The 20,738-nt window shown below is 41.4% G+C and overlaps 2 protein-coding genes across 3 annotated transcripts in view; both read left to right on the top strand.

Annotated features, from left to right (window-relative positions):
- The window catches only part of jph3b (junctophilin 3b), a 53,902-nt gene extending 42,821 nt beyond the window's left edge, over window positions 1–11,081 (top strand). The window contains exon 6 of the mRNA XM_073472498.1: window positions 11,001–11,081. Within this exon, the coding sequence (XP_073328599.1) occupies window positions 11,001–11,081 (81 nt within the window). The remainder of the gene's footprint in view (window positions 1–11,000) is intronic.
- A 3,742-nt stretch (window positions 11,082–14,823) lies between these two features.
- zcchc14 (zinc finger, CCHC domain containing 14) overlaps window positions 14,824–20,738 on the top strand; it is a 32,656-nt gene continuing 26,741 nt past the window's right edge. For both annotated transcript variants that reach the window (XM_073472014.1, XM_073472015.1), the window contains exons 1-2: window positions 14,824–16,147; window positions 17,927–18,145. In XM_073472014.1, the coding sequence (XP_073328115.1) occupies window positions 15,653–16,147; window positions 17,927–18,145 (714 nt within the window). In that variant the 5' untranslated portion in view covers window positions 14,824–15,652. The remainder of the gene's footprint in view (window positions 16,148–17,926; window positions 18,146–20,738) is intronic.

Here is a 20,738-nt window from a genome sequence, read left to right on the forward strand (position 1 = left end):
TTTAATGAAACCGGATTAATATATATATATATATATTTACGTGAGGTCTGGTTAAAAACCTAATAACATAAACACTGTCCCTGGTGATTACAGGTGTAGTGCTCTAACAGCTACCAGCATCACTGTGTGCTGTCAGGTGTCAGGCGTACAGCACGAGCTGTGCTTGTTAACAGAATTTCAGTTATCTGATGAACTCCCTCATGTATACTGTCAAGCATCACACTGACAAATGTGTGCTGAAAGCATTTTTAATACACACAGTGGCAACCAGGTGCAAAATAGACACAGTTAGAATTTGTTCTGTGTTCATTTGTTGTGGTTCAGCAGTACACATAATAAGGTAATTGCTCTTTGTCTACATCAATACTGTTAATGTGTTTTTGTCGATTTGGCCATCATTCCTGTTGGTTATGATAATAACTTTACACATCTGTTTACTGTTGATATTTGGGGACATGGTGCGTCTGCTAGACATCATAAGGGCAAAAAACATGACAGTATTCAGCTCACTTTTCCAGTTAAGTACAGTTGAACCAGGGACGTGTTTAAATCCTGTCTGGTTGTTTGTGTGAAGCCTAATGAACCATTGTAAGATTATATTTAGCTGAGTTTCCGCTTGCTGTATCTCCACAAATTAGCCTGATGGGTAAAGTACCATATTGACTGATGTTAAAGGATAGCTAAAACAAAGGCAAGGTTAAAAAACTGAACATTTCCAACACACAATCTTTAATCAGTCAATTTAGTCAGTGATATGCCATTTTTTAGTCACCATGTTACTCTATATGGCCAGAAGTATATGGACAGATAAACACAAAACTAATTTGTGGTTGTTGAACATATCTGTGTTATAACAGTCTCCACTCTTCAAGTAAGGCTTTCGACAGGATTTTGATACGTGTCTGCACAGATTTGCTCCCATTCAGCCACAGGAGCATTAGTGAGGTCCAACACTGATGTTGGGTGATAAGTGCTGTTCACACCCCAAAGCTATTGGATGGAGTTGAGATCAGGGCCTTGTGCAGGCTGGTCATGTTATTCCCAACTGGGAAAACCATCTATGGATACATTTTCTTAGGTTTCTATAAAACTGCATTAATTGATTTAGCCAATTGGGGGCAGAACAATAGTCTGAAATCACAACATCGGCATAATTACTGTATAAAAGTGATACTGCAAACATTATAGCAATTTATTGCAATTTACACAGTGAGCAGAAATATTGCAACATTAGCATTTGTCGTCATGATTCTGGCCACCTGATGTCAGTCCAATATTCAGTCTCCTTTAAGCTCTGATTTTGAATTGTGTCACAGGAATGAGTACTAAAACTAATAAAACATAGTTCTAAATTATCTTAAGCGCACAATATGTAATAGCTGTTGTTAGGAGTCTGTCTATCAAAGCAAAACCGAGTCTTTTCTGTGAAGTGTCTGGTGGTGTGGGGGGCAGAGCCACTGCAGCTGCTCAGAGCCGGCCAGCTCTCCAGGAGAGCATCAGATGCAGAGCCAGAACTTCTGGAAGAATAAACACCCTCTTTACAGACGGACTTTAGGAGCAAACTCGTCTAATTCCAACTTTCCAACTTGAAGATTGATCGATTTACATTTTATTAAAATGTTTATAGTATTATGTAGTACGAAGCTTAGTGGTGGTGTAGTGAAGTCGTGCCACGGTGGTGTAGTTTGTGTTTAGCCCAACATTAGCTTTTACTTCTGGCGATTGCATTTACGCCTCAATATATCATAAAAGTGGTGTATTTGTGATTTTCTTGCTGAACAAAACATGCAAGTATTATAAACTTGTGTTTGCCACAGAGCTTATTTTTCTGCTATTATCCAAAAGTTGAAAAACCCTACAGCTTTTTGATGAGGCAACCAGGGCGATGCTAACTTCCAGGTTAGCCTATAAAAATACCTAATCCCCGCTGCACTCTATATACTATATTTGGCTCTTTAGGAACCAAATGCTCCCCTTTAACAATCAACTTGTTGCTCCCATTTTCTTCTTGGTACAGTAACTAGCTGAAAGTGTTTTTTATACGAACTTCTTACTGTAGCTAAAGACAGCTGCTCCTGGAAACAACACTGATGAGAGAACTGAGACTGAGGCAAGATGTTGAGATGCAGGGTATAAAACAAAATCAATGACTTAAAAAATGATTTAAAGCTACAAAGAACTAAGAAGAGATGTCGTCAATTGATATTTTTCATGTGAGCAACCAATTTGACTTTAAATGTAGTGATTTTATCCATTCTTAATATAATAAAATTTACCGTAGCAGCTTAAATTTCAGTAGTTTGAACCTCTGCATGGCTCTGTGGCTCAGCCTTAATATCACCCTGTAAAGCAGCTGTATGGTGCATTTGTCATATCTGTCATGTTGCTGCCACACATTGATTTGACTAAAAGGATTTGTTGCCCACTGTCATGAGGATACATTCCATCCCCAGTGACATAACACAATGTTATCCCACATATTAAGATAATCCTGGGGGAGAGGCACAAGGTTTAACCTTATGAAATAAAGAAAGATTTTTTTGTACTATGAGCAAGCAGGGAGGATTACGCCGCTATAATATAATTTTTTGGCTACGTCTTGACTCAGGCTGGTGGACGGCCCCATGCTAATCCTGGATCATAATACGGTCGCAGCATTAGCTAATGAAACCAACGGGAAAGTCAGCAGCGAGTGAAAGCCACACACGGTACGCTACCGACATGCAGTGAGCACATTATGAATACAATCTCTCTCTCTCTCACACACACACGTTCTACTTGTGTGTAAACTGTTAAATACAGTTCCACACTGCACACACAACTTGCTCACTTTAATACAAATGTGTCTGCAGCAGCATTGACTCTGGCACAGTTAATGAAGCCGGTTCGTTTGTAGTTTTGTGGCTGCTGCTGCTACCTGCTACTTGAAAACATGAAGCCTGAAATACACACACACTCACACACACACACACACACACACACACACACACACACACACACACACACATAGATATTCAGGCAGAGAGAGAACCCCAGCGGTCCTCTCTCCACCTTAGTAACAGCAGACTGGCAAACTAGCCCCTTCCTCACAGAAGGCCCCCTATTGGTTAACCAGTGCTCTGTTGCTAGGGAACAGCTTATGCCTTGCTTCAACGGTGGCCAATCGGTGGGTGTATGTCAGTGACAAGGGGGCGGGGGGTGGTTGGAGGTGGGGTGTGTGTGTGTGTGTGTGCGTGTGTGTGTTTGTGTGTTTGCAGCCGCAGAGAAGCAAGTGAGATTTGTGTAAGGCAGGTTCACAGCAGACACAGATACTATCACACTCATAAATACACACAGGGAACACTGCAAAGACCGAGGGAACACTGACACACACACACACACACACACACACACACACACACACACACACACACACACACACACACACACACACACACACACACACACAATATCAATCCATCAATCTCTTAATCAAACTTTTTTTGTACATGGTTCTTTTTGTGCAAGATGGCAACACAAAAGTGCAAAATACAGAAACAGAAAAAAGATGCTTACTAATTTGGTTGTATCCATTACGGCATGAAACCTCGGTACCAAAATAGCTCTGCACCCCTGTGTCCACTCAAAGACATCAACCAGTCATCATCATGGAACACAGAAATGAACCTCTGTGCATCCCAAAGGCTCATATTTACAGGAACAACACCGCAGTACGATGTGTCCCCAGACGACCAAGCCTTTCATGGTCCACAATAACAAAAACTAACATGATGACAAAGAGATCTGAAGAGTAGTGAAGAGACAGATAAGCGAAAGTGAAAGGCCAATGTTAGATAAATGAACAAATTAGCAGGAACACATTTTAAAAGTGTCTTTGACATGCTACTTTTCCAATTAGTGATTGAAAAACGAGAGCAGAATCTTACAATGTACAAAGATGCATCTGCTACCAAATGGTCAGCACACATGCTGCCGCATTTTGGCTGGTCTGCAGCTTGTCTTAAGCTTTTATTGGGTGGACCACAAAAGAAAGCATTACAGTACTGTAGTCAAACCGACTGATGATAAAAGCATGCATAGGTCCTTTGGTATGCGTTGGAAGAGATATGGCAGTGCCTGTTCAGCGTTTCCTGAGATGATGAAAGGCATTGCTGGTGATATTTTGTATGTGAGCTTCAAAATTCAGACGAGGATCAGAAAGCAGACCGAGGTTACTAGCTTGGGGCTTGATTTTAAGTCACTGCACAACTTCTGTCTCAGAGCCTGTGCTCTAATTAATAGAACGTCCGCCTCTGATCCATTATGGGAAGGTTTGTGACATAAAAGAGCAGACATGATGAATATGTTAGGATTTACATCACAGAGTCATATGGAATTTATAGCCCAGTAGCCCGAGGGATTATGTCCATATTGGCCGATTCCACACACACACACACACACACTGATGATTGTTTCATCCAATGCCAGTGTTCAGTGCCAATGCAGGAAGTAGTGTGCCCTTTATGTAGTCAGGCAGATTGTTAGGGCGTGGAGGTGGGGGTGGTACGGTATATGGTGGTGTTCCATGTCACCTTCATGCAGGAGAGCCGGGTCATGTCTCGTCCCATACCTGCACTTAATGTTCACCTTAATCATGAACACGATCTTTCTCTAACCATAGCCAAATGTTTAAGTTGCCTAACCCTGCAAGAACATCCAGTAGCTGTATGTGGTTTGGTCTAAATGGTAACATAAATGAAATTCTGTGATTGTTGATACAATTTTTCGATGGTTGCATTTAAAGTCTAAACAGCTGGTCCTAGAATGGAGCTTTGGGGCAACGTAGAGAACAAAGTCATAGCATAGTCTCTGCCAGACAGATATGTAGGAATTCTCCATTTAAATGTCAAAAAACGACTCGAGTTGTGTTCTTACATTATCCAAAATGTTTCCAAAAATCCAAAAGTTTACTCAAGGTAATGTTGTATTTCTTTTGGTAGCCTGTCGCTCTTACTTCTAGGATAAAGTAAGTAAAGTACGGTAAGTAAGTAAAGTCCACAAATGTGACAAAACGTAAAGTGTATAAAACTTTCAAACATTAGCTCGTCCGTCATTGTCACGGCAGATAGATTTTCATCGGCAATGGTGGTTGTTGCAAAGTGAGTTTAAACGCAGGATCATTTGTGTTTATTCGCTGTCCCCAAACAGCCAGATTACTTTACTGTACATTAGCCATAAGCTAGCAAGCAACAACAAGCAGTGAGGGTCACAACACTCGCCACAGACTCCTGTTCTCTCTCTTCTTTGTTGTTTCTCCTCTCTGTTGTGTTACAATCACAAAATAAGGTACATTTCCCCTCCAGTTCCAGTAGGCAGTCAGTACATAAACACTTGACAATGAAGGTCACCTCCGCTAATCGCTGCTGCAGTCAGGTTGATAAACAGGAGTGAAGATAAATCCAATTTTAAACACCAAAGGTTAAACAGTAATCTCTGAGCTTAGGATCAGAGCAGAATCCAATGTGACTCAGGGGTTTATTCCTCCAGTTTGTCTGGCTCTGCACCCAACTCTCTCCTGGAGAGCTGGTTGGCTCTGAGCAGCTGCAGTGGCTCTGCCCCCCACACCACCAGACTCTTGCCAGAAAAGGTCGGTTTTGTTTTGATAGATGGACTCCCAACAACAATTTTACATATTGTGCGCTTAAGCTAATTTAGAACTGTGCCATAGAGCCTCCCATATCTCTGCAGTTTTATACGAGTAAGTACAACATGCTTAAGCATATCAGAAGTAGCATTTTTGTTGTCTCTGGTGTGTTGAGGATGTAAGCCAGGACAAACTTTTTTTCTGGTTTTAGACGACTCACTCAATAAGTTGAAACACTGAGATCTGTTAAGCTATAGTCAATGTGTTAGCAAAACTTTTCTTTACACATTCAACACTCACAAAGCAGCATAAGCATTTATTTGTCTCATTTCTGGTCACGTTAAGTCAAATATTTGGTCTTCTGTTATCTCTGTTTAAGTCTTCAATATTTGGCTCCTTCGGCTGCTAGAATTGTTCTTTCTTTGCCTACTAGCTGCTTACTTTCTTTGCCATTTAGTGCTGGGCAGGTAGAGTACAGTTGGTTTATCACAGCTTGTTTGCTGAAAGCAGCTGCCTGCTGCTGCTTGATGAGAGCAGTCAAACAATACTGTCAATATGTGGACCATAAAAGAAAAGATTAGCTAAAAGAAATGAAAGTTCTGTAGAGTTGGAGTCACTGCGATTTGTTGCTGCGAGTGGTTGTTTTCACATTACACACTGTTGATGTAGTTGCTCAAATTGTCTTTCCAATGATTTCACTGGATAATTGTTTGCAATTGGCCAACATTTTGCCTGAAGCATCTAAGTTACTTCTCTTCAAGAGATGTTCACAATGGCAGTTCTCAGTGGTGGGGGAAGATGCTAGTAAGCAAGAAAAATGATTTTCTTGTTGCCAGCGCTTTATCTTCAGGATAATAAGCATTCTGTTATTAAAAAAGGAGCTTGGTGGGGTCAAGGAGCTGGTGAAGAGACTGAGTTGCATTTCTCTACTAATGACAAAAAAGTGGTTCATATTAGATTGAAGCAAATGGAAAAGAATGTTAAATGGGACTTTCACCATTTGTACTGTGATGATACTTAATCTGGAGAGTACTGCTCTGTGCTCTCTACATGAGGATTAAGAGCAAACTGTTGCAGTTGATGTGTTCTTGAAAAGTAAATAGTTGTGAATAGTGCAAAGTAATTAGGTTGTAATTTCAGTGTTTTTGACAGCAAATCTGCAAATTCATTTAGTCATATTTGAGGACTGAAGAAATAATTCTAGGAAATACTGATATCAGAGTCACATATTGTAGATACATTATTATATTTATAAAATACATGGGTAGATCTGCTTAAAATCTATCAACGTAAACTGCAGCCCCTCCATACATTTTCTTTAAAAAAGAATAAAGAATCAGAAATATAATCATTTCTGTGGAATGCCGCCTCCTTTTGTTCCTGACGTTGAGGGCAGATTAAACCAAAGTCCAGGTTCTTTTTGCCAAAATTGGTGGGCAAAATTATTTTGTACCTTTGAGATAGACTGTGTGTGGATACGTGTATATACTTTTTTTTTCCACCTCCAAAAAACTGTGTTGACATACTTAATAGCCATTTTATGTCAGGAATGTGTTTCAGTGAGCATGTTTACCAGAATAAAACCAGATTTACTAATACGAGTCCTGGGCAGAGTCCTAACTTTTGCTTTAGCATTCACAAAAATGGCTTATTTGCTTATTCACTTACTCAGAAAAAAAACTCTAGAGTTGCATCATTTAAGGAAACATATTAACATTTCTCATACTGTCCAGTGTTGCAGCTCTGTATTCCCCCTCTGTCTGAAATGCTCTGTTTTAGCTCCTGTCTCTTTAAGGCCCCCCTCCAGTCTGCTCTGACTGGTCAGCTTGCACACGCCTGAGCCAGCACCGCTAACAACAGAGAAACTTGGCTAAATTAATTCTTACATGCCAAACTTGCTAGGCATAAATTACACAAATATGTGACATGGTGACATAGCGCGATGTCACAAAGTTGCGGAATTTAAGGCGGGACTACTGACGAGGCGTTTTAGGAGCAGTGTTTTCTGTTGGAGACAGGGGCTTCTGTTGGTGCGTAATTTGACCTTTCTAACTTTCAAGATCTTTTACATACACAAGAACCTGAAGGGAACACTGAAGGAAAAGACAAAATTGAAAAAGCATAATAGGTCTCCTTAAGAGGCAGAGCTGAGCACTTAGACCTGAGAGTATCTGTATGGTTTACTAATTGAAAATACTAATTATGAATGATCATGCTTCACACGCACAAATGAAGTAATTAGACTGAAAATTGAATCTAATTATTCACAAATCAGCCAACCAAATGTAAATAGTAGAAACTGCAGAGTAAAAACCACAGACAACAGGTATAAAAGTCAGGAGTGGTACTGCAGTGTGTGGATACATAAAAAGCACACACTTTCTCACTAAATAGAGATAGAAAAGGCTGATTATCAGAGGATTTCACTGTCCTGGTCTGGTAATCATCTATGACACAGATCTGGGATAAGCCTATCACCGGATTGATCAGCAGAAACCTTGTTAGCAGCCACTCTGGACAGATTCATTTACAACAATGTTGCACTGATGCTGCTTAATATCAGAGTAGTGTTACTCAGAGTCCCATTTTCCCTCTCCCACTGCAGCTGTTGTTAAATTATTTTAGAGGTAGACTTAATTAAAACCATAGGTCTTCTGCACCTCCTCTTTTGGTAAATCCTTTAATAAGACTGAAATACACTCTATATAAATATTTGTAAAATGTGTAATTTTCAAGCAAGGAGATTATTTGTAAGGCTTTCTTCGAGGGGGTAAAAAACTGCTGCATCGATGATAATGTCAGTGAATGTACTGGATTCACTTTCACATATTTACACAGAGTGGACAGGTGGTCAGAAAGACTGGCCTTCACCCACATGACCCAGGTTGTCACCAAGCATCTGCTGAAGTGTCATCGAGCAAGGCGCTGACTCCCCACCAGCTCCAGGCTGCTGTTCTGCAGCAGAGCTTGCCCTCTGACCTCACTCTGTCAGAGAAAGTGGGCTTCCCTGTGGAATCAACACAGCACTGTTCGTTGAGCTAAAGATGCAAATTGCTTTGTCATTATTGCACATTTATCACCACTGCTGCTGGGTATTTCCATACGTACTGCAAAAATTAAACAGCTTTACAATTTAGGCCTTTTTTGTGCCATTTTCCCAGAAACCAAAAACATAATTCAAACCAGAAAATAAGAAAGAGCGGTTAAGTGATAACTGAATCTGTTAAGTGATTATTGGATTGCCTGAGGAAGTGGGCTAGTAGTGTAGCTCTTTGTGGGATTTCTCCTTATTTATCTAATTGAAACTGTTTTATATCCACTATTGACAAAGTGTCTAATTGTGTTCCTTTCACCTGTGGACTTGACATGCACTCCTTACAGTATATTATTGTCAGTTTGTCTTTATTCATTGATATGCCTGCTTAATGTTTTTTTGAAACCAGGGGAATTTTTAAATGTAGCTATTTGAGATGACATTGTTGCCTTACCGAGATTCGTGTCTGGATACTTTATAGTTTCTTGCAGGTAAATCACAGAATGGAAGTTCTTGTGTTTGAGTTTCTTCTGTCCTGTCAAGTTTAGAACTACAGCTTTTAGTTTTGCTGCTTAAATGTGCCTCGATAGCTGCTGCACGCACGGAAATATTTAAAATACTGAAATAAAATAGAAACACTGATAGAGCTTAATTTATGCAAGATCCCACCTTCATATTGAAGTTAGACTATTATTAAATTGCTTGTTTGTCTATTTTGGATGCATTTAAAACTGATTTTGAAAAAGAGAGCGGTCAGGTCACTCAGTGAAGCCTGAAGTTTGTGAGTTTTGTTCACGTCATATGAGCTATGTTGCAGGTGGTTTAATACTTTCTGGTGTCCGATGATAGTTTAGTTATGAACATTATAATGTTCATTGGTCTGGTTGTTAGAACCAGTCTGATCGTTGGCCAAATATTAGCCTTACCTATCCTCAGCTCCACCCATTGCCTATGAGTGTGACAACCTCCCTGCCGTGACATGCGTGTGTGGGCTACAGTGCTGGGTCACACACAATGGCCTGTTGTAATTGGTCCAGACTAAACATGATAGCAGCCAAATGAATGCTGTCTTTGACTTTTAAAGAAAAGCAAAAAAAATGTGTCTTTATTGTGTATTTAAATGTTAATTTCATTAATTAGAAATATAAGTTAGGAAAGTATATGTTCTCCTGGTCATTTAGGATGTGCTGGTTGTACAAGTGGGGGCCCACATCCGTTAGACCCATCCACCTGCTATACACACATATTTTGCATTTATCCTTCAAATGAGGTTATGTAACACTTACTGTATGACAAAGACTTTATAGTCTAAATTCAGTGCACTGAAACAGTAAACTTAACTGGGAATTGAATAATAATAAATTACTATAAAATATAATAAATGATCTTTTTCTGCATTTATCTGTGATTGCGGATAATATTGGCTCTATAAAATCCTGTTTGTATCTGTGAATCATTGGTAACCCTGGTTTTGCAATAGAAACACATTTTAAACTGCCTGCTTACATACTATTTCTAAAAGAATAAGGACAAGGTAGAGTGTAGATTGGTAACGTAGGCTGATTTGTGAGTGTACCCAATACTGAGAAAAACAGGTGGGTTTTTCTTCCACACATCTGAAGAGAACATCAGTCACTGCGGCTGAAATTGACTCATAACAAAGCTCTGAATTTGTTCGTTTCAGCATCACACAGCGGCACTAAAAGCCAGTATCAACATTTATTCAATACAGGGGAATATTACTGCTGTCAGGTGAAAACCTGGCATCTTCAAAATGTCAGAGCATTGTATTGAACCTGGCACCCATGTGTTTGAGTTCATCTGAATTTTTTTTGAAAAGGTTCTATAAACCCCAGGGCTGTGGGATTTTCTGACCCACTAAAAGAGCCGGCTCCTGCTGAAGTGACAGTTAGCAGAATTCACCTGACAGCAGTGGGATGAGTGATGTGCATGCAGTTATGCAAGTTTGAATAAATGTGAAATTATTTCAACAGCGACAAAAAAATTCTTTTTCATATGAATACACTAATGAAAAAGAGGAGAATGATATGCCTTTATGTTAAAAAAATGTGGTTTGGTCCTTTAAACTGTGTTAAAGCAAAGCCTTTACCACCCACACTTAACAACAGGTTGGTTTGGAGGTTTAAGGTTCCCCTGACACTGAATCTACTGACGTATTAACGACCGACTATGGTAATGAAAGGTTTCTTGGCTGTTAGGTAAAGACATAAATATGATATGTGGATTTGAATGCATTAGCAGGTGTGTGTGTGTGTGTGTGTGTGTGTGTGTCCTTATTATTGACACTCTCCCCTTCTCTTTCTCTCTCTCTCTCCCACGCAGGCCTACAGCTCTATCCTCGTTGTCATGGTGATTCTGCTCAACATTGGAGTGGCTATTTTGTTTATCCACTTTTTTATTTAAAGACAGCATCGCTTTCAGAGTCAGCCTATCTATGCTACAACAACTATAAATTCATATGAGTATTACGACGAATCTGCTGCTCCTTCGTGTTCCTGCCGAGAGGACTGCACCCGGCTGAAGGAAGACTAGGACCGAGGAGGGCTCCGGCATCATTTTTAGCTAAAGGTGGCGGACCTGGTCTAACCTCAGCTGAGCTTGGTCCAGAGATTCTGTAGTGCGTAGCCCAAATAAATGGACGGCATAGGGGTGAGACAGTCCAGGTGACTGGGCTACAGGGAGATAATATGGTCCAGGACCTGGACTTCCGTGAGCTTCAATAGTTCACATACAGACTCAAATGGGCTGAACCGGTCTGATCCCCAGGCCATGAGAGCTGCAGCTGGCATTACAGCAAGATGTCTGCTTCCACTGTCTGCAGACAGGACTGACGAGACAGACTTTTTCATCTTCAAATCATAGTTTTCAACAGATTTGTAACTTATAATTTATTTATTAACATTTTCTCTCATGTACAATATGTTGATGGATATATTCTTTATTTTGTAACCCTCCACCCCTCTTTATACAACTCCTGCCTTTTGGTTCCTCCACCTGCCCAGGTGTTGTTACTGATGGCTAAAGGTGTGTGTTCCTGTGTGTGTGTGTGTGTGCGTGTGTGTGTGTGTGTGTGTGTGTGTGTGTGTGTGTGTTTTTATGTAAGACTCAGAGCTGGTGAGTGTGTGCTTCCTGCATAATGGCTGATAGCTCCCTGTCCCTCTCATTCATCAGACCCCACTCTGATACCTGTCTCCTCTCATTCTTCGTCTCATGCTGAGATTGAGAACATGTGTATGTGTGTGTGCGTGTGTGTGTGCATGTGTGGTCTCCAAGTAGCTCAGTGGCCTTTCATGCTGTTCATGAACTTTACCAGAGCATCTCATGAGGACACAGTCACTGCTCATCCACATCTAGCCTTCTAGCATCAGCTGACAGCTGTGCTCTCTCTCCATCTCTCCCTCCTACTCTCTCCCACCTCCACACACACCAGTCAGAGGATGGAGCTTCCTCTGAGTTGGTGGGAGTTCAAGAAAGACTGTCCTTGGCAAAGCCCTGCGCCTACTGTACCACTAGCGGAGGTATTCAGAGGCGGTGCTGCATTCACTGAAGAAAAGCCTGGATGTGCAACAGCAGAAATATCATATTGATAAATCAGTGTCTCCCACTGCTTCTCTCAAAACTTAACCTGAAGACAATGACTACATCTTTTATACTATACTTGCAAGATGTCTGAAAAAAATCCTAGTCGCCACTTGCTTTGCTTTTGTAGCCCAAATTGATAAAAGTACAACAATGCATGCATATGTACTGTAATATCTTAGTTGTGCGTTGAAACTGAAAGTGGACGAAGCTTCAGAAGCACATGCGACATGTTAAGTTTTGATAGGAGCAGTGTCTGGAAAGAAACCTATTTGGCACTGATGATTAAACTTTAGAGTCCAAATGTCTTTTATGGACTGATATCTATCTTTTCTGGGTTAAATGAAACCTCTATGTGGAGCCAAGTGATACTCCAAGCAGCCTGACAGGAACAAGCAGTTTGAAAGGATTTTAGTCAAATGATGCAAGACTGTTGTAGTAGAAGCAAACAGTGGCCAAGATCAAGGTCAGGATTTACCGCCTCCATTCCTAAGCTTCTTCTCCACCGACTCAAGACCCTGAATGACAAACACACAAACTAAAGTGCAGTCACAAATATCAGTCACAATTTGTCTATTTTTATAGTCCAGTGAAGACACCGTTTGTGTGTGTGTGTGTGTGTGTGTGTGTGTGTGTCAAACCCATCTGGCAAACCAGCCTGTGTGTTTGTTTGCATGTGTTCACATGAACGCACATCAGAGTGTCTGAACATGTGTGTGCATCCTCCTTCTTCCACGTGATGGGGTGGCTGAGCCCGCTGCCATCGGTAACAACTTCCAGGGGGCAGGAAGGCTCGCTGTTGTTTTTTCTGTCCGACAGCGTTTCTCAAACTACGGATTGGAACTCAAACTCGGCTGTAGGCTCATTTCCGGTGTTTCCCCACATTATTACAAGAGTACAGTCTAATGTGCCTGCACCCCGAGAGGCAGAACAATATATTTTCCTTTCATTAGGGTCCCAGACTGAAGCTCTGCTGTATGCCATCAGCCTGGTGACGATGCCCTGCGCCACCCTGTTAGTCCGCAGCATGCTACAGCATGCCAAGCTCTCTCTCTATAGTTTGACTCTCCTTTCTTTCTTTCTTTCTTTCTTTCTTTCTTTCTTTCTTTCTTTCTTTATGTTTCTGGGAATTACTCTGTTTTGTTTTTGAGTTATGTGGAGAAAATAATGAAAGTGTTTGAAAGAAAATGACTCTTGGCTCTTGTGTTTTTAATAGTGTCTCTCTCTTTGTGTTGCTGTGTTGTGTTTTCATACTTTCCTTGTGTGTGTTAGCAGGCAGCATCCCTGATGCAGAGAGGGAGTGGTACAGGCCTGGTTCAAAGGGAGGGGTATGGTTGCTATAGAAACCTTAACTGAATTTTCCTCCGTCATTGGAGGGGCGGGGCCTGCGTTTGGAGGCGGGGTTTACCTCTAGAGACCAATGTTGTCAATGAGAGGGAGGATGGAGGGAGGCTATGTTGATGGAGAGGAGGAGACACTAGAGAAGGGCAGGGTGGGGGAAGCAAGAGCTAATACATGTTATGTCATTTAAAACTGTGTTTAATCAACATTTTTAAAGGATCTTTAGTGTGTGATGTTTTTATCACCTGTGATGAGGCATGGATGGTCAGGTGTCATGATGGATGCAACAGCAGGTCCATCAGCAAAGTGTGCCTCTGCATCAAGGTTTCAACGTGGACATCTGGCGCCATCTTCTGGTCCTAGATATGAACTACAAAACTAGAGCATCAAGCGGCTTCACTGAAGGACACTGAGGAGTTAAGATAACCCTAAATAACCCTAACCCTAAATAACAATAAATATAATATGTATTATCGCTGCTGCCATGTAGGACATAAAGTATGTCAATCTATACAGTGGCTTGAGTGAATCTCCAGCCAGTCTGACCACATCTTTCATCCATTGCCAAAACTACAGTAAATTTCTATAGACAACCCTTTGATACTCATTGCTGTGCCTTTAAAAGTGACTTTTCTTATTTATGGCGTATTAAAACTGGTAATTGCACTATTCCTTAAATATTTCAATATCTATATGTGCTTGTTTTTGTAATAGGCCTATTCAGTTGTGACCGTCATGCCAGCCCCCTTTTTTTCTTACAAGTTTCCCTTTTGTTTAGTTAAAGTATGTCCGTTGCTATAATATCTGAGAAGGCTAGCTAACTTCTTAAACTCAAGTAGTAACGATACTAAAAGTAAAAACTACATTAGTCGTAGGCGATACAGACCATAACTTTCTTTATGGTGAGACTATCGTACCAAATCCATGATATAGCATCAGTTTAACGTGTATCTGGCACTTTAAAGCTGCAGTAACTCAGCTCAGATATGTATGAGCGCATGAGAAAAAGATGTGAAATAGCAGGGCAGCGGATATCCCTCGGAGCCAATCACGAGAGAGGCTTCGAATACAGACAGGGCTCGCAGCCAATCAGAGGACAGATTTCCGTACGATGGGCTGGTCTTGCTGCCAGAGTTGGGATAATGTCATACACAGCTGCTTTTTTTCTGCATTTCAAGACTCATGGTAGAATTCAGGGAGCGTACAACTGTATTTTGCACGGAATTCATTCATGGACACCGAACAACACCTCCAGTATCTGCTATTTTCTAAACCCACAGCGGCGTTTGACGAGGTAATGTCTTGAAAATGTTATAATGTTTATTCCAGTGGCAGCAGCAGCAGCTTCAAGCCACACTAGTTCTGTTCTCAAACTTTAACCCAAGCACAGTCTTGCTCGCGGTTAGGACTTTTGTCGCTGGGCTTCAGCCGTCGGCTCCTCGCAGAAGTTGTGGAAAACCATGAGGACGGAGGAACAGCTGCACAGGACGGGTTCGTTGTGGGACAGGAGAGCGGGGCGGCAAAGTTTCTGTCCGGCTCAGCGTCTCCTTGAATGGGGCGGTGTGTTTTGATCTTCCTTGCCATTCTGCACGAGCTCTCTCTGTACCGTGAGGGGGGGCAGCGGTCCGACCGGCGGGGAGGGACACGGCGGAGCGGAGGGGCTCCCGGCTGTCGTGCTGCGTGCTCAACCAAAACCAGACCACTTCTCTTATGAGGCGATTTGGTGAGATTATGGTTCGGAAAGGCCTGCTGCTCTGTGCTGCTGGCCCGCCAACACAGGGAACAACTGCTGTTTCTTTTATTTCACTGCTATAGCCACAAACAGTGGGACTGAAGAGAGACACAGCGTCACTCACTGGTTTGTCTTCATGTTGATTAATGAGCTCTGACTTTATGAAAGTTGAGCTTCTCACGCGCGCCTGCGCAATTACGCACGCACACAGACACGCGCTCCCTTTGTTGTGAAGTTTACTTTCAGCCGAAAGTCTGCCATTTTAATTCCACTCATTGTCCAAACAATTAAGGTCAAGTTGAGTCGGAGTGGAGGTGTGAGGATGGTGGAGAGCCGGAGCTGTGTACAGAGGGAGGGGGTGTACCGCTGGTTCTCCTCCCTCACCTCAGCACAGAGAGCAGAGTTCTTATGCGGCCTTCTGGACCTCTGCGTCCCCATCGAGCTCCGCTTCCTCGGCTCCTGCCTGGAGGACCTGGCCCGCAAGGACTACCACTCCCTCCGGGATGCGGAGATCAAAGCCAACAACCCCGCTGACCTCTCGGGCCTCACCAACATCACGGACGAGGTGGTGCGCAGCAAACTGCTGGTGTCCCTCGCCCTGCTGGGCTCGGACAACAGGGAGGCAGCGGGGGTCCTGTACCGGACCCTGACTCACATAGACACCGTTATCAATAACTACGGCCTGGCGCTGAACGACGGGAGGACGGAGGAGCAGTTTCTCTTACTGTTCACCATGGCCTCTCACCACCCGGCCTTCAGCTTCCACCAGAAGCAGGTGCTGAGGCAGCAGCTCGGCCAGATCCAGGACATCCTGCAGGTGAGAGGGATGCTCCAAGTGGAGAGCCACTGAGAGTCCAAACCTGAGCTTCACAGGGCCCCAGCTGACAGACTGCACTGAATAAGATCTAAATGTAATTCAACCCCTATCAGATCATCGCCACTTTTGTCTAAGTGAAAAATATTCTGCGTGTGAAATAATTTTACTACTAGTAAATTACATTCTTCCATAAAATCATTGTATCTGTACTAGTTGAGTGAGAGTAGAACATACTTTTTTATGTAAATGGATAGCTCAAGCAACTTTTGGAAAGTACATAATGGGCCTTAATTACCCAAGTTATTTCTCAGAAACTCCTGATGTACCTTAGTAACTTAACTTATTTTCTTATTTCTTACTTGAAATGCCGATTTCTCAGCATTTAAATGATCTGACACAGGCCTTGTTTTACACAAATACCATTCATTCAAAATGTAAGTACAGGGGCACAGACTGTATCAGGTGAAAAAAGTGTAACATAGAGATATGTGTTCTCATGTCATTATAGTCTTATGAGTGTAAATGGCATAAACAATAAAACAAGAAGTAGTAAAAGTCCTACTCAGTGGCTGACCGAGAACATGTGGTGGTTACCCACTGACTGACAGGTTGGATTAAAGAGCTCATAAAGCAGGTGAGATGACTGCATGCTGCTGCAGGCTGTTGCTCTGCTATGAATCCACATCTCTCTGACATGGTGCCTTCTTCAGGATGAATAAATCCCATAAATTCAGACCACTAGGCGTTGTTAACCAGTGTTGGGTGCTCTGAGTTGTCACCACGTCAACCCATCCACCAGGCCCCTGGCCACAGGTGAGCTGTTCACCTGCTCAGAGGAAAGGAAAAGTCATATCAGCAGGTGAAATACAAACTAATTTTAGGCTCTCTAGGGGGTTGACAGAGAAAATATTTTAAAGAGCAGTACAGCACCCTGACATGTCACCTATACACCAAAATTACAGGTGAGACAGTCAATGACAGGATGCCTCAGTCATGTGTTATTCAGTGGTGAACAAAGAAATTACATGCTTTGGCATGCAGGAGTTTACGACGTCGATCACAGCTGAGATCAGACCAAATACATTTTTTGTTGAAATTTTTTAGAGATTTATTTATTTTTAAAACAATCATCTTGATGGATTCTTTGATAAATTGCAGTTCTTCATGCATCTGTCACCAAATGTAATTTAATGGCTCTCAATGCTGCAGTGTTTAGTCTATCATAAGAAAATATCAGCTCAGAAACAACCAGGCTACATCTACTACAATTTTGGCAAAAATTGGAGCTATGATTCGTGTCTAACGTTTAATCCCAATGTTCCATTTGTTCTGGTTGTTGTTTTTTGGCAAAGAAAAAGAAGAAAAGAATATATTTGTTTTTGAAGATCACATATAACAGTGTGAACTATAGAATTATATGGTGTGTGAACTACTTTACACTTATTTCTATATTTTCTTGCCTTCATTAAATGTGCAAACCCTGTTTGAGGCAAAGAGAAGGATGTACTACTTCAGTTTTCACATATGTGCTCTGGTGCATCATCATCTTTGCTCTCTCATAGGCTACAACATCAAATTTGGACTCTTTTAAGATTTGGCAGTCTCTGAAATCCATGCTCCTGTCACTTGTCACTACACTGCACAAAGCAGCAAGAGACCTTTTTGTCTATCCTTGATAAAAAAAAAAGAGTAGACATAAGCAGAAAGAGGGATGACCCAACTGTCACATCTTACTCTCGCTCTGTTTCTGATTCTGGCATCTTTCGAAACATGTTGCAGGTGAGCAGTGGAGGGGGGGAGGCTCAAGCAGCAGGCCCTGGCGGAGATCGAGCCGCCGTCTGTTACGCTCAGCGACACCACCACTATCACCATCAGACTGTGTCCCTGCCTCTGGCCTCTTTGTCCCCCGCTGCCTGCTCCCTGCCTGATGCCAGCGCTGCCTACCTGCCTCTGACTGCCTGCCAACCCTGCCACACACATTGCACCTGCTGGCACAAGGTAGGGAGCAACACAGCCAGACTTTAGTGGGCTTTGTTAGAATCCATGTACATTTAACAGAGGAGTGAGTTTCAATTCTTAAAGACATGAAATAGATGTTTACATAGAAAGGATTTCACTGATGGGTCATCGTGTCATTCTTACAGGGAGTTTCTGCAGAAGTGTAGTATACATTTATATGTTTGGATTCCTCATCCATTGTTTAATATATCAATTTGACGTTTTTCAAACTTAAAGTTTTCTGCAAGTGAAATCTGAACTCTATCTGGATTTAAATGCACAATATGTAATTTCTGCTGCTAGAGGTCTCGCACTCAAACAATGAAAACAAAAGCGGTAGTTTTAACAAGAAGTTTTATTTGTTCTACATTTAGTCATTTATGACGACTTCTGATGTAACACCTGGCGTTTACCCGGCGACCAAATGAAATGTAGGTAGCTTGATCCGTACGGTTTATGGATTTCTCTGGGTTTGAACATTGTTGGAAACATTTAGGATAATGTTAGTACACAACTCAACAAAATAAATAACAAAGGTTGAATATTTTTTTGATATTTTAATGCAGAAATATATATATTATGTCCTTATTTAAAATAATAATAATACATGAAACGGTACAAAAAGAAATTAATATTAATTTGACAAAATGTTGATATAAAGAGTTCATGTTAAACACATCATTTTTTACTAATAATCTTTTCAACTAAAACACAAAATTTAAATTCAGAACACAGAAGTCAAATACTGTTTTGTGACGCAGCTTTTACATATTACATTAAATGTCACAACGCGTTTTGTTGATGAACAAAAGATGACAAGATGAAGACTGCCAGCAAGCACCAGCACAGGTTTTTGAAATATAAAATAAAATCAACTGAGCAGTATTTATCTTTAGTTTTTAAACTTCAAGTGTGCACACTATTGGTCCTTTTTTTCCCTTACGATGCACGACCAGCACAAGCAGCCCTCAGTTAGGTGTTTTCCTGACCTTGATATTTGCAGTACCGTTTGTGCAGTATTTTTGGCCCAGATTTAACAGCTAGTGAGAAAAACAAACCAAAATATGCAAGGTGAACATACTGTATGATATGTGATAAACACACTGCTTTATCATCAGAAAGATTATGAGAAAGGCCCAATAAGGATTTACTTTAGACATTTCTCTTTATGCTAAATATGGTGTGTTGTGGTGTCATACATAACATATACAGGGTATACATTAACCCTTATAAGCAGTGAGCTGTAATTGTACATGTGTATGTACAGGTGTGCAAACGGGTGTATCAAACGTGTCAAAGAACATGTGGGAGTACAAACAAAAATAGCACTCAGTAGAGCGCACACCTCCGCCAAGGCCCACAATCCCCTTTAATTCATTCAAGCCTGATCCATTATCAAACTTTATAGCCCTGCACCACTCTACATTTTAAACCACACATAACTGCTGAGCCATAATTAAAGCTCACCAGATCTGTAACAGCCAACCACCAGTATAACAAAACAATGCAGATTACAATGATCTCCATTGTGTTGTGGAAAAAATAGTAGGTTGATTTAAAAAAAGAGAGACCGTGTTAAGGTCAAGCTAAAATGAAAAATGCCATAATCATTTTAGATCACGTCCACGGTCACATTGTGCACCTTTTGAACAATACATGCCCAAAAAAATGACCCAAAAATTATTATATCAAAATTCAGTCATATGTTCATCCTGTAAAAAAATGTCACATGTCACAAGTCACATGTGCTTAGGTAAGCTAACCAACCAATCCCAACGAATAATCTAATGACATCGACCCATTACTCGACCTCTAACTTTGAGTGGTGAGTGAGTGGCACAGAGCTAAGGTTTCGTTTCAGAGAGATGCCACTTGTAGCGGAGTGTTTCTTGTGGCCGGGCCTCACTGTGTGCTGTATAAAAATACTAATTTATAGCTTTATTCACTGATTTGGGGGAAACTGGATCATATTTTATGGAGACAATGTTTTGTGGTTTTTCCTCATATGTCCTTTAGCTGCTCAGCCTCAGCTTTCTGTGATTTACGGTATTTTCCGATGAAGAGATGGCTTTACTAACAGTACCTAACTATACCGGGCTCCAAGTGATCACGGCTGGTGTTGGGACCAAACACAAATTACAACATCAACTGTGGCCAGTTTGACGACAGGGAACCAAGTACGGAGGTGGTTTATAGAGTTTAGCTGCTGTTAGACAGTTACATGTTTAGTTATGCAGCTAACGTTAGCAGTCCTATTAGCTGACTAACATTGCCAGCAGCCAAACCAAGAAAACCACCTTGGTACTGTAGTCCTTGTCGCTTAATTGAAAGCTGCCAGTCTGGGCTACTTTGAAGACTAGCTGCATGGCAGGGGGCGTTAATGTCCCTCCCTACTGGACTGTTTTTACAGGAAACATGTAAATATGCAGAAACAAATCACACTCCACCTCTGGTATCATGGGGACTTGAAGACAGTGAGAAAAAATCCTGGATTCCTCCCTTTATTCTAATCTGCACCAAAAGTTGATGGGGTACATTCTGGGCCGAGACCCATCCTCCATCTAAGTTTAAAGGAAATCTGTCTGAAATTAGT

This window comes from Pagrus major, chromosome 8 (genome assembly GCF_040436345.1).
Source record: "Pagrus major chromosome 8, Pma_NU_1.0".
Lineage (NCBI taxonomy): Eukaryota > Metazoa > Chordata > Actinopteri > Spariformes > Sparidae > Pagrus > Pagrus major.